Source organism: Brassica napus, chromosome C9, assembly GCF_020379485.1.
Source record: "Brassica napus cultivar Da-Ae chromosome C9, Da-Ae, whole genome shotgun sequence".
Taxonomy (NCBI): domain Eukaryota; kingdom Viridiplantae; phylum Streptophyta; class Magnoliopsida; order Brassicales; family Brassicaceae; genus Brassica; species Brassica napus.
This window is the reverse complement of record NC_063452.1, coordinates 57478286-57492713: the sequence shown is the minus strand read 5'-3', so window position 1 is coordinate 57492713 and position 14428 is coordinate 57478286. Positions and strand designations below refer to the sequence as shown.

Genomic DNA, 14428 nt, shown 5'->3' with positions numbered 1-14428 from the left:
ATCAAATCGAAGCCCTGGCCGAGACGAATCAGTCAGTGCAAACCGCTTGTCGATCTGTCCACCGACGCGCCCTCACTCACAGATACAGTGCGCGCCGATTTGCTTTGGAACCATAATCCGAACCCGACGATACAAACCCTAATCCGTTCGCGACTCCGTTCCAGCTCGCGTCTAAGACAGCTCGTGTCCAGCTCGCGTCCCAGCCAGCTCGCATCCCGATCGTGTCTAAGCTCGAGGTTCATTCTTGGTGGTCCGGTTTCTACAAAAAACTAAACTAAAGGTATTTCAAATTCTAAGAACATAATGAATCGAATTTGGTTGATTGTAAAGATTGAAACCCTAAAATATAATCTCTAAGATGAAAGCCATATGATAATAGATCAATCCCTAAGCGAGTAAATCGAAGCTCTATAAGTTCGATCCCCAAACCCTAAAAATCGAGATTGATCCATTGATCAATTAAAATCAGAACCTTAAAGGTTTTGAATAAGATTTTGAATCTCAAATCAAATCACTTTGATCTAAGATCAAATTTTCGAAATACCTAAACCTTAATTCGAAAATTATTGATTAATTAAACTGATTGATTGATTGATTGAGATTGAATTTGATCATCCTGAAATTGAAATTGCTTGTTAATAAAATCAAAACCCTAAAACCCTAATTCTGAAAATCGATTTTGATTGTTTGAAATTGAACATTGATTGGTTGATTTGATCACCTAGAACTATTGTTAGGATTGTTCAAACTCGAATCTGATTGTTTGGCTTGTTTAAACTAAAACCCTAATGACCTAGTTTAGATTATTTTAAAATAGAAATCTGAAACTACATATTAGGTTAAACTGTTCTAGACTTGATCATACTCGTGGCCGTGTGGCCTTGTTGCATTCATACCATAACTTAATCACATTGATTGATTGCAATTACACTTAGAACTTATTCTAGGAATGATGTTGAATTGAATCAAATAGCCGTGTGGCTTGATCTTTACTTGGCCGATAGGTAGAGATGTCAATTGGACACACTGTCTATTGGTTACCGATGTCCAAGCCCATTTGGACTAACCAAATTAGACCAATAAATAAAGCTGTCCAGTTGGTCGAAACCCAATAAACTCCAAATCCAATGGGCTTAAACCAAATGGACATGGGCGGCCCAATGTATAAAAAATTCTAGGGTTTCCAATGAAAATCACTCTCTTTTTTCGGCTCTCGTCTCTGCGACTCTCATCTCTGATTCCCGTTCTCTCTCGATGAAGTCGACTCACGGCGACTCTCCGTTCTCTCTCCCCTCGGCGTCTTAATCCTCTCTCTCTCTCTCTCTCACGAGTCGCGACTCTGATTGTGTACAGCTTCTCAGTGACTCTCTCTCTCTCGGCGTCTCGATCCGCCTCTCTCTCTCTCGGCGTCTCGATCATCTCTCTCTCTTTCTCGCGAGTCGCGACTCTCGATCCGATATGCCTCTCTCGTATGTCTCTTCTCTCTGTCGCTCTGTGTAAACTGATTGTGCATGTTGATGAATTTTCTCTTCTCTGATTGTGTACAGCTTCTCAGTGACTCTCTCTCTCTCGGCGTCTCGATCCGCCTCTCTCTCTCTCGGCGTCTCGATCCGCCTCTCTCTCTCTCGGCGTCTCGATCATCTCTCTCTCTCTCGGCGTCTCGATCATCTCTCTCTCTCGGCGTTCGGTGTGATGGGTTTCTCCGATTTGTTTCTCTGATGCGTTTGATTCAGTTTAGTTTTGATGGGTTTCTCTATATAGCTTGCGTTTGTATATAGCTTGATGGGTTTCATCTGTTTATTTGGTTTCTGATTGTTACATCTCTGATTGTGTTTGTGTATTTAGTTCACTTGATGGGTTTGTGTATTTGGTTTCTGATTGTTACATACTTACTCGCTTTAGTTGTTTGTTCTCTTTTGTACTGTTTCTAGACCTTTAGTATCTAATGATGGATATATTGAGTTTCTCCTTTGTCTTGTTTGCTTTCAGATGGATATATTGAGTTTGAACAATGATGATGAGTATGCGAGTGAAGATGCAGGTTCAAAACAGGAAATGGACGAGAACAATCCTATTGTGGACGAGTCTCTCATGAGCACAGCCGAAGGGAAAGGTAAACACAAGCGTAGACACTCTAAGTGCTGGAACCACTTTACTATAGAAGGAGATAGGATGCCTGATGGGAAATTCATTGAACTGATGTTTGTGTGATATGTACTGTCATGTTACTTTGTTTGAACTGATGTTACTGTCATGTTTAAACCAATGTATTTTACTATCTGCTTGTGTGATAACTTATGTGTTTTAATTTGATAGGAGAGGCTGAGAAGATAAAGAAGAGAAGGGCAATCAAAACTTATGCTTTGGATTTTTTATTTTTATGTATGAACCATTATGTATGAACTAATATATGAATTTTCTATGCTTTGGATATGTAAAACTTATGAAACTTAATGTGTAAAACTTGAAATTTATGTTTTTTATGGATGTTTCACAAAAAAAATGTTTTTTTATGGATTTAGCATATTAAAGCAGAAATTGTATTTGGGCTTTGTGGAATTCCCATTTGGACTTGAGCCAATTTGGTCTGGACAATTTGGTCTGGTACAATTTGGGCTTAAAAAAATAATGTCCATTTGGACTGTTGTGTCCATTTGGACAACCCATTTGGACTTGGGCAGCCCAATTGACATCTCTACCGATAGGTTTGCTTGTTTTAATTGCATCATGAACTGATAGAAACAAAACATGTTAGGATTGCAATTACACGACAAACTAAATGCATAAAAACGAACTAGTTTGCATCCATGGCCGTGCGGCTTGCTCATTGGCCGTGAGGCATAGATCTTGGCTGTGAAGGCTTGTTTGATTGTTTGAACATAAAACCCTAATCGTTTAAACATTAAAAACTATTCCTAAGAGATCTTAAAATATTTATCTATAACTTCAGATGTCGAAAATCAACAACCTTGATTTCGCTGCCCTAAATCTATCTGGAGACAATTACCTTCAGTGGGCGCTCGATGCTAAGACCATCCTGAAATCCAAGGGACTCGATGAGTGTATCACCAAGAACAATAATGCCAATGAAAAGGATCGTTACAGAGCCATCTTGATCATTCGTCATCATCTAGCTGAGAGTCTCAAGGATCAATACCTAACCATTGAGAATCCACTAGATCTTTGGAATGAATTGAAATCGAGATATGATCACCAGAGAACGGTGATCTTACTTTGATTGGATGAATCTGAGGATCCAAGACTATAAGTCTGTGGACGAATATAACTTTGCACTGTTTAAGATTGTTTCTAAAATGAAACTGTGTGATGAAAGTATTACGGAACAAGATATGCTTGAGAAAACCTTTTCCACTTTCCATGCAAGCAATGTGCTGTTACAACAACAGTACCGAGAGAAAGATTTCAAAACCTATGCTAATCTTATTTCTTGTCTCTTGCTCGCTGAGCAGAACAAAGAATTACTAATGAGAAACAGTCAGATGAGACCACTTGGATCAGCTCCACTACCTGATGCACACGCTACAGAGGACAATAAAGAGTCCAACCACGTCTAAGGAAACGGCCAGCATGGCCGTGGTCGAGACAAATCGAACGGACATGGCCGCGGTCGAAGATCCTTTGGCTGCGAGCGAGGAAATGGTCGAGACCATGGACGGGACCATGGCTCATTTGGACGAAGCCATGATCGTGGCCGTGGATCTTCTTTCAAACCCCAACACTCGACTAAATCAGAGAAATACGTGTGCCATAGATGTGGAATGAGCAATCATTGGGCTAAGACTTGTAGGACTCCCAAGCATCTAGTTAACCTCTATCAAGAGAGCTTGAAAGAGAAGAATCCTGAAGCCCATATGACTTACCAAGATGATGAAAACGACTTCAATCATGAGAAGGACGATCTTATGGATTATGAAACTTCAGATTGTCTAAAAAATAACTGAAGATTGATTTCAACATTTGTAATCTAAATTCTATGTTCTTTGTTTTGATATTTTTCATTTCTATGTTTTTCATTTCTATGAACTTGTTTTATTAAAACTTAATAAAAGGAATAAATAATTTTGGAAAACTCCAATATGATTTGCAGGTATGGTACACAATAAGGGCTATGGCCAGATATGTATAAGGGCAAGCATTTAGATGCTTTATATTCACCCAGAAAAACCTATTGAGATTATATAGAGATATATGAATGAATGATTTCCATATTGAAACAATGGGCGAAGGAAACAAAGAGTTCCTTCAGATATATGTATAAAATCGCCCAAGGCCATAATGAGTCCTAAAAAAAACTATACCTGTATTTTCTATTGATTTAGACTATGCCAATATCAGTATGATAGAGGCAATAGTCATGGTAACCAGAATGGTTTACCCACGAAATTATACACTTTATGGTATGACCGGATTGGCCATCCTGGTCCAAAACATGATGCGAAATTGATATTGGAAAGGGCACAAAGAGTTATCCCATATAATCTCACATGTATAGCATGAACACAAGGAAAACTCATTAGGTCATGATGTCCCAAAGCACTTAAAGATTATAGTATGTCCATGAGGGGGCAGTGAGGACAAATCCGCACATGTCCATACTATATATAGCTTGGCTGAATCCTTTTATAAATTTGTATTGGCCATTACCCATAGGTCCAAACTCTCAGTCCAAGGCTTGGGGACACACGAATTTACATGCATCTTAACTAATAAGCATCAGACCATTAAGTGAGCATAGATATTCCCATCTCAAATTTATTACGGGTCATGAGCCAGACATATAACATCTTGAGATATTTGGATAAGCCACCACAAATATATGTGACATCTAAGATGGATCCTTAGAAGAGGATGCGGATGGGGATATATGTTGGATATGAATCTCCCACAAATAATGAAGTACCTTGAACCAAATATGGGTGATCTATTTAGTGGCCAAGAACACGGATTGCAAAGTTTAATGGATTCGACTATCCAACATTAGGGGGAGAAAATAATAAGCTGGTAAGAGAAACATAATGGCATCGACCATCATTGTCTTGGCAAGATCCTCGGACTAAAGAATGTGAAATAGACGTCCAAATATTATACATTTACAAAGCTAGCTAATCAAATGCCAGACAAATTTGCTGACCTGAAAAAGAATGACTAAATCATATATAAACCAGCTTGTAAAGCACCAACTAAATTGATGTCCAAGAGAGACACAATCAAGTTGCTACAGAGTCTATACAAGATAGACCAATAAGTTCCAAACGATAAGAATCCTCGGAAACAAAAGAGAAAGGTGCATAGAATGATAAAAAAAATCCGAGATCAAGGAAACCATCCCAGACATAGAGATAAGGCCGGACGGCTCTAAGGTACAGGTACCAAAGCTGCAAAGTATGAAAGGTCCTGATAATAATGAATCTCAATCGATTATATCATGTCTGGAATATAATGGAACAGAATAAGGAATGTCGACATAAGATGTTACGAGGTAGCACTTGAATTTATGAATATAAGCGAGGGTCATGAACCCACGTCAATATAAGAGTGCGCACTCGTAGAACAGATTGAATGAAAACGTGGGGTTAAATAGTTTAAAGAAGAAAGGCGTATTTGGCCATATGATTAAGATGCAATATGATGTTAAAACCAGTGGATATAAATGGGTCTTGTGAGAAATAGAAATCGTGAGATATAAAGCTAATGTTGCACAAGGATTCTCACAAAGACCAGTAATAGATTATGAGGAGATATACTCTCATGTGGTGGATGCAACTACTTTTAAGATTTCTCATAAGTCTGGCTATATAAGAGAGAAAATTAGACTTGCAGTAAACTGATGTAGTGACTGCATATTTATATGGTCCACTGGATAATGAAAGTACTAGAGGGTATTGAGCTGAATGTACAACAAGTTCTCGAGAACAATATTGATAATCATTCGAAATATATGATCTGAATATCCTAGGAACCTCTGGATACAATTTTCCAAGCGGTTGAATACCTTAAGAAAGAATTCGAGATGAAAGATCTCGGGAAAACAAAATTCTGTTTGGGATTACAACTTGAGTACATAAATGATGGGATCCTTGTGCATCAGATGGCATACACTGAAAAGTTACTCAAGTTATTCAATATGGCCGATTGCCATTCTCTGACCAGTCCCATGGTCGTGAGGTCTCTCGGCCTGGACACTGACCCATTCCGTCCCAAGATGGACGATGAAGATGACCTAGGTCCCGAAATGCTATATCTCAGTGCCATATGAGCTTTAATGTACTTCGCAACTCACATACGGCCTGATATAAGCTTTGCCGTGAACCTACTATCTAGGTTTAGCTCCTGTCCGACCCAGAGGTATTGGGATGGGATCAAACATGTTCTTCGTTACCTGCAAGGAACGAAAGACTTGGGTCTATATTATACTAACCATAACAAAGATAGTTTAGTTGGCTTTGCTGATGCTGATTATTTATCAGATCCACATCAAGCTCGATCACAGACATGATATGTCTTTACACAAGGAGGTACGACCATATCATGGCGTTCCATGAAACAAACTATCGCGGCCACTTCATCTAATCACTCGAAAATCTTGGCCATACATGAGGCCAGCCGCGAGTGTGTTTGGTTGAGGTCGATGACCCAACACGTTTGAGCTGATTGTGGGATGGCCGAGTGCAAAAAGCCAACCGTGATGTATGAGAACAATGCTGCGTGCATTGCTCAGCTCAAGGACGGTTACATAAAAGGTGATAGAACGAAGCACATATTGCCTAAGTTCTTCTTTACTCACGAGCTTCAGAAAGCCGGTGAGGTCCAGGTCGTCCAAGTACGATCCAGTGACAATTCAGCTGACCTATTCACCAAGACACTTCCTACCTGCACGTTCAGGAAGCTCACGCATCAGATTGGGATGCATAGGCTGAAGGACCTCCACTGAGGTTCACATCAGGGGGAGTAGTACGTGTTGTACTCTTTTTTCTTCATCATGGTTTTGTCCCACTGGGTTTTCCTAATAAGGTTTTAATGAGGCAACATTAAACGTATTACAATTATTGTATGGTTATGGCATCCAAGGAGAAGTGTTATAAATCAATTGGTGGATGTCCATAACCGGCCCGGTCCATAACCGGTCCATACACTTAGAGAGAGAGACAACCCAACCCTAGAGAGAGAGAGGCGGCCGCGAGACTTGGAGAGAAAAGAGAAGCGGCTATAAGTTTCCTATTTTCTAATTCGTTTATGTTTATATTTTATAATCTTTCTTATTATTGTATTTCTATTTATCTCTCTTATAACTCCTATATAAAGGAAACAATTATTCATTAATAATGTACATAAACTAAGTTTTACGACAACGAAAGAAAAAACAATAGTTAAATCAGTTTTTTTTGGTCAATCAAATCAGTATTATAACTACATGATTGCATGTAACTACATAATTGCATCTGGTTTCTTGTTGGTGACTGCTTATTAAATATTATAGAATCATTTAAAGAAACTAAAATTGTGGTTATAAATACAAGACAACAGGAGAGGACAAGAATCATCCAACATTGCAGAACACATGCTTCTTCGCTTTCCAAACCAAACCAAGAAAAATGGAGATGGTGACGAGTTTTGTATACCCACCGCCTCCGTCGATACTGCTCAACACCATGAGCGTCGTGGGTTTAGTCTCTCTGGCGAAGGTCGGTTGGTCGGAAGTGAGAGGGATTCATCTGAAATACTCAAAATTCAACAACAACAAAACATCATCGTCATCATCACCACAACCACAGAAACATCCTCTCGGCAGCTTCTCTAGCCGAACCGGAATGCTTTTGTTATACACACCCGCGTTCCTAGCCGCTGCTTCATCTTTCTTCGTATTACCTTCTGACGATCTCAGGTTTCTTCTCCTCAAATCCGCACTTGCCCTCCACTTCTTCAAGCGCATCTTCGAGGTAATAATAACCTTCCTTCCCTCTGATGCATTTCGTCGAACACCTTATACGTATAGCTTAGATCTTGACTAGTTATTGCCTATCCTCTCTTGGACGCATTTCGTCGAACAGGTTCTGTTCATTCACAAGTACAGTGGAGAGATGGCTATAGACTCAGCACTCACCATAACCACCAGCTACTTCTCATCCACGACCTTGATGTTATACAGCCAAAACTTCACACTTGGACTACCCGAGCCAGGTTTCGATCTGAAACCCCTCGGGATTGTGATGTTTGTGGTGGGGATCGTTGGGAATCTGTATCACCATGTTTTGCTAGCTAAGCTAAGGAGTGAAGATGGGACTAAACAGTACAAGATTCCCAAAGGTGGTCTGTTCGACACAATCATATGCCCTCACTATCTGTTCGAGATCCTTGTGTTTTGGAGCTTCTTTATGGTTTCTCAGACCATTTACTCGTTTTCTTTCGCCATGGGAACTACTTTCTATCTTGTTGGTCGGAGTTATGCTACGAGAAGTTGGTATCTTTCCAAGTTTGATGACTTCCCTAAGCACATCAAGGCTCTGATTCCCTTTGTGTTCTAGAGAAGATTATTTATGATAGCAAATGTTTTTTCCTTCTTCTTTCTGTTTTGTTGATGACCATCTACTATGTCTGAATAAAACAGAGAATATGACTGATTTTTATTACGTGAATGGGTATTACATTAAATTAAGCGATATAAGAAGAGAAAATATTATGATTATGAGAAATTCCGATAATTTTTTTAAGTTTTTACAATGAAAATAGTATCAAAAATAAGTTTTATTAAAATATAAAAATGTATTTTTACTCTAAGTTAAATAATCTAAATTTAAGGTCTAGAGTTGAGGTGGAGTTTTGAAGATAGAGTTTGAAATTAAAAAAATATATATATATATATATTAAAATTTTCAAAAAAAAATAAAAAGACTATTTTGATTATTGTTTTTAGGTTATTTTCGTAATAAAAACTTAAAAAATGTTTAAAAATGTTATTGAGGAGATTCCCAAATATTATTGGACCTTGGTATCTACTATCTAGGCCCAAATACTACAATTGGACTACCATTCGAATTTTAAGTAGTCAGTAACCTCCACGGACCACTTCTGTAACCGACACGTCGTCCGTGTTTCTTAGTTTGGGCGGCAAATTTGCAGAACCGGCTGTGTCTTCTCGTCCTTCTTGTGAAATCTGTAACAATGGTGGACTTGAGATTCTTTTTCGTCTCCTTAATCATCATCTTCTTCTTCGTTTTCTCTACAGTTTCTCAATCACCAGGTTAAATTTTACCCTCTGTTACTTTTTACATCAGTAAATTATCCGCTGGTAAATATTTTTTTTGTTCCAGACCAAACCGTGGAGAATAAATCTCTTCGAGTTCTCTCAAAGACACTCATCGGCGATGACGGGAGAGTCTACGCTTGCTCCGACAACGATTTCTTCTCCTTCGAGTCTAACGGTTCAATTGCTTGGTCGGTACACATGGATTTTAAATGCAACACCGGTTTCTCCCCGGTTTATTCAGGTTTTAACCAGGTACATTCCAATCTCCTCCCAACCGTTTCTCCATCTCCTCTCTTTTCTCAAAAGTGATGGGCGCTTGTTTTCAGATGCTTGTTCTTACAGAGAACCGAATCCTGAGAATTGATTTCCCGAGAAACGGAACCAAATCTGAACCGGAAATGTTCTTCGATCCCGGTGAAACCATTCTCGGTTTCGCGGTTAGCATATCGAGTTCTTCGGTTTACATCACGGTCAAGGACCATGGTCTCTACGCTTACAATATGATTCGCCAGCAACTCTGGATCGCAGAGCCTAAAACCGAACGGTTCGGGTACAGATTAGGTTGTCAAAAAGATTACGAAAACTGTAAATTCGATTCTCCACCGGTTATTGATTCTTGCGAAGCAAGCATCTATGTAACATTCTCTTTCTTTCTCAGCTTCAAATAATGGCTCGTTATTGATTGATACTTGCGAAGCACGCAAGCATCTACGTAACATCTCTTTTGTTTTAATATTCTTTTCAGATATCAAACAATGAAGGAGAACTCTACTCGTTATCTCTCCGTGGCATTTACTACCAATGGATTCAAGATTTGAGTCTAGTGGACAAGTTCTTCACCGTTACACCTGGGAACAACGGTCTAGTATACGTTGTCTTCCCAACAAAATCGCTAGTTTTCGCGTTAGATTCTTTTTCCGGTGACATTCTTTGGCAAAAAACCGTCGGTCCACTAGCAGAAGGTTCCGGTTCACAACCTGTCATAGACACAAACAGTTAGTCTCTCATTAATCAAATCTATTCCATTGTAAGATCGGTTGAACTTAGTCTAATCAAGGGTTCTTTTTAAAAAAAAGGTTGGGTATCGATTGGTTCGCTTGATGGGACATTGTACTCGTTTTCAAGAACAGGGGAGCTTAAGACACCAGAAAACGTAGAAACAGATTCAATGATCCAAGTAGAGCCATTACTGGATTGCTCTGGCAACGCGGTTTATGTTTCTCAGACAAAGCTAGAAGGAAAGACCGATCTTATTGGAGAAAGTACTTTCGTGTCAGCCAAGAAACCAGAAACCGCGGTTTTTTCACTTGTTGTTCCAGAGACAAGATCTATCCACTGGTCTCATAGTTATTCTGGTAAAAAATCCTATCCTTAGTTAAAGACTATTACTCTCTGTCTCGTTGAAACTATTTTGATTTGATGGTTTTTTTGTATATCAGATCAATCTACGAGTTTGTTACTAGACGAGGACCTACAACATTTTGTTTTGGACGAGAGGATTGTTCTTGCGTTCATTGCAGCTTCTAACTCTGGAAACCCATTTAGATGTCGTTCTAAACACGACAAACTGTCGTCTAGCTGTTCATTTGCAGAACCAGAGCATCTTGATATCTACATTGGTAAACCCTAAAACACCGTTTGTCTTCTTGGTTACTTGCATCTTAAGAAACTCTTTTTTTTGTTTTCTTTCAGGTAATGAAAGAACGATAATTTGGTTTCTACTGTTCGAGTTTGTGATCATTGTCCTCTTTGCCGCGCTTGTGAGGTTGTGTTTTATGTTTTGGAAGAAACAAAAGCTTCAAGGTCGTCCCTTCAGTGCCTTTTTGGACAAGAGAGTAAGGAAGCCCTAGACTTGTTTTTGTTACTTAGGTAAGAAACATTAGCTTACAGTATTTTACTTCTTTTTTTCAGCGTTTGTTGCACAGAAAGAGGAGGGAAATCGATAGAACCATAACAAGACTTCAAAACGAATCAACGGCGGATGAATTCTCCGTGGACAAAATCAATGATTTGGTTCAAGAGAGGGAAAACGTGAAGAGGAAACTCTCTTCGACCTATAGTCTTGGGAGGGACATAGATGCATCGTCCAAGTCAAAAGATCATGTTCTTCCCTTGTACGGGGGAGGTTCTAGAAGCTTATCTTTTAGAAATAGGGAGAACGAGAGTATCACGATTTTTCAAACACATCGCCACGAGTCATCATCATCCTCAGAAGAAAGCTATAGGGACCAACACTATGATGATGATGATGGTGTTGCGGATGACGAAAATGATGAAGGCGACTTGAAACGCAAGCAAAAGGGAAAGTTCCTTGCTCATTCAGAGGGTTCTTCTAGTGAGGATGATTATGAATCATGTGGTATTGCAAGTAGTAGAAGAAGCACATATTTGAAGAAGAGGTCGTTATCTTTTAGGGATTGAATATTCATATTGTGTGATTTGTAGTTATATATCTATAACAAGACAAAAATATTTATAGCTATAATTCTTTAAATACTGATGACATAATATGAAAATCATTGCATAATGTAAAAATATTTGTTTAAAAACAACCAAAGATGGATTGAGGTCACTGTATATACAATTTGGTAGAAGATTACAAAACTAAACCAAGCAAACTGGTTTTCACCCTACCTAACACCACTCTACCCTCACTTGATTAGTTGTCCACATGCACACACATACACACACGCATGGCAAGTGGATACATAACATTTGAACTTGGAATTGTCTAAAAACTTGTTTATTTTGGGATCAATCATGCCAACAAAGGAGCATGACGACGCATCTTCTAATGATGTAAACCCTTCCCTTCTGTTCTTTCATATACTTCCCCAATCTTCTACTTATTGATCTCTTCTTTTCCTTTGATCTCTCTGAGCTTCTTACGACCCTCTCCATTTCCATTTTTCAGGCTTATAAATAACCAGTTTGATATAACAATGGTTGAACAGAAGTCTCCACTGGTGACTGGTGATAAAGAAATGATACTTGTTTGGTCTCTTTAGGAGTAAGCTAAAAAGCAGAACTGTGTTTTTGTAGTTTTAGACTGATACAAAAGAGTTTTGATAAAAAAGATAACTGGTTTTGAAGTAGACTTCACTTGTGGAGGAGAGTGTGTATATATATGGAGAGAACTTGTGGCATGCATGCGTAGTTACATAAGATCAACTAAAATTATACATATCCAACTTGGAAAATATATTAATGACTTCATCAAAAAATCATAAACACACACTATGATAAAACAGATAAAATATATATCCATGACTTCATAAAACCCAACAAAATTGAAACTTGAGCTTATTACTTTAAGTTTTGTCAATCGATCCTAAACTAATACTGTTATCAAAATAAGTGTATGTAAAACACAATCCCATATGTCTTTTCTCGTGTTCCACCACGCAATCAAGCATAACTTGAACCTGGCCTTGCTTCATAGTTTCCACTTAAACCATACAACCCAGAAATAGTATTTCTTTGGTAACCAATTTAATTAGTCACATTTTATGGTAACCAACACATAAAATACGGGGAACTGTTTAATCAATGGTCACCATACACTAGTTATGTTTAGGGATGTTAACGTATGGTAAAATAACCCAGCCCAACCCAACCCAACCCACAAATAACCCAACTCATTTTATACCCAACCTGCAAAAACCCAGAAACATCAAGGTTGAAATCCAAACCCAGAAAATAACCCAATATGGTATAGGTTTACCCGTGGGTACCCAAAGTATTATCTTATTTATTCTGAAGATCATGTAAAATATTAATATCATTAATATGAGCTTTAATATATAAACAAGATTTTGCAATTTCATAGAAAACTTGTTTTAGCGCAAAAACTCGTTTACGATTTTGGCGAAAAAACTCACTTTTTTGGAAAAAAAAATTATTTTGCAATTTTAACCGGAAAACTCATTTTACGGTTTTAGCAGTAAACCTCGTTTTGACACGATTAAAGCTCATACCATGTTAGATTCAGGTTTAACTATGGGCTTCCAACTTAAAACCAATTGGTGATTAGTGGATTGGCCCTAACACTTTATATATTACTTAATGTCCCTTAAAATTCCCGATGTGAGATATATATCCCTAATACCCCTCCTCGGGATGATGGCTCTTATCGGCCAGAAATCTCGGAACTTTAGGACATTTATACTCGGTCGAGCGAGTTTAACACAACCTTTATACCCGGTTGAAAGGGTTAATCACGACCTTTAAACCCGGTCAGAAGGGTTAATTTTAATTAGGAGTTTAGGGTATTTAGGATCTGGGCTCTGATACTATGTTAGATTCAGGTTTAATTATGGGCTTCCAACTTAAAACCAATTGGTGATTAGTGGATTGGCCCTAACACTTTATATATTACTTAATGTCCCTTAGAATTCCCGATGTGGGATATATATCCCTAATAGGAAATTTTTTTTTTTGCGGTTTTTGGTCGGTAAATTTGCTTTTGTGGTTTTGGTGGGAAAACTCATTTTTGCGGTTTGCAGGAAAAATAATATTTCTGGTTTTGGCGGGAAAACTCATTTTTGCGGATTTGGCGGAAAAACTTGTTTTTACGGTTTTGGTGGGAAAATTTGTTAGATTTTGGCGGGAAACCCGTTTTCAATTTTGGCGGGAACAATCTTTTTACGATTTTGGCGGAAAAACTCGGTTTTAAGGTTTTTGCGAGAAAATTCGGTTTTGCGGTTTTGGCAGGAAAATTCGGTTTTGCGGTTTTGGTTGGAAAACTTGTTTTTGATTTTGACAGGAAAACTCAGTTTTGCGGTTTTGGCGGGAAAACTCGATTTTTCGGTTTCGGTGAAAAAAAACAGTTTTTACGGTTTCGGCGGGAAAATTGGGTTTTACGTTATTGGCGGGAAAACACTTTTTGCGGTTTTGACGGAAAAAATCGATTTTACGGTTTTCAGTCGGAAAACTCGATTTTGCGATTTTAGCGGAAAAACTCGGTTATACGGTTTTTACGGGAAAATTAAGTTTTGCGGTTTTGGCGGGAAACTTAGTTTTATGGTTTTGGCGGGAAAATTCGGTTTTGTGGTTTCGGCAGAAAAATTCGATTTTCGGTTTCGGCGGAAAAACTCGTTTTTGGTTTCTGTGAGAAAATTATTTTACGGTTTTGGCAGAAAAATTCATTTTTTGGTTCTGACG

The 14428-nt window shown here is 38.4% G+C and overlaps 3 protein-coding genes across 3 annotated transcripts; 2 read left to right on the top strand and 1 right to left on the bottom strand.

The window, feature by feature from the left end:
• The first annotated feature begins 7475 nt into the window (after nt 1-7475).
• Nucleotides 7476-8648, top strand: LOC106424766 (very-long-chain enoyl-CoA reductase). The gene is made up of 2 exons (XM_013865510.3): nt 7476-7958; nt 8070-8648. The coding sequence occupies exons 1-2, from the start codon at nt 7614-7616 to the stop codon at nt 8541-8543; spliced, it is 819 nt and encodes a 272-aa protein (XP_013720964.2). The 5' UTR covers nt 7476-7613; the 3' UTR covers nt 8544-8648.
• Nucleotides 8649-8859: 211 nt separating this feature from the next.
• On the top strand, nt 8860-11896 carry LOC106424659 (protein GAMETE EXPRESSED 3-like). Its single transcript, XM_013865417.3, has 8 exons — nt 8860-9259; nt 9330-9517; nt 9592-9900; nt 10011-10260; nt 10342-10620; nt 10705-10884; nt 10958-11100; nt 11177-11896. Exons 1-8 carry the CDS (start codon nt 9181-9183, stop codon nt 11684-11686), a joined length of 1938 nt encoding a protein of 645 aa, XP_013720871.1. The 5' UTR covers nt 8860-9180; the 3' UTR covers nt 11687-11896.
• On the bottom strand, nt 11689-13648 carry LOC106424717 (small polypeptide DEVIL 1-like). The gene has a single exon (XM_048769139.1). The coding sequence runs from the start codon at nt 12170-12172 to the stop codon at nt 12020-12022; it is 153 nt and encodes a 50-aa protein (XP_048625096.1). The 5' UTR covers nt 12173-13648; the 3' UTR covers nt 11689-12019.
• Between the last annotated feature and the right edge of the window lie 780 nt (nt 13649-14428).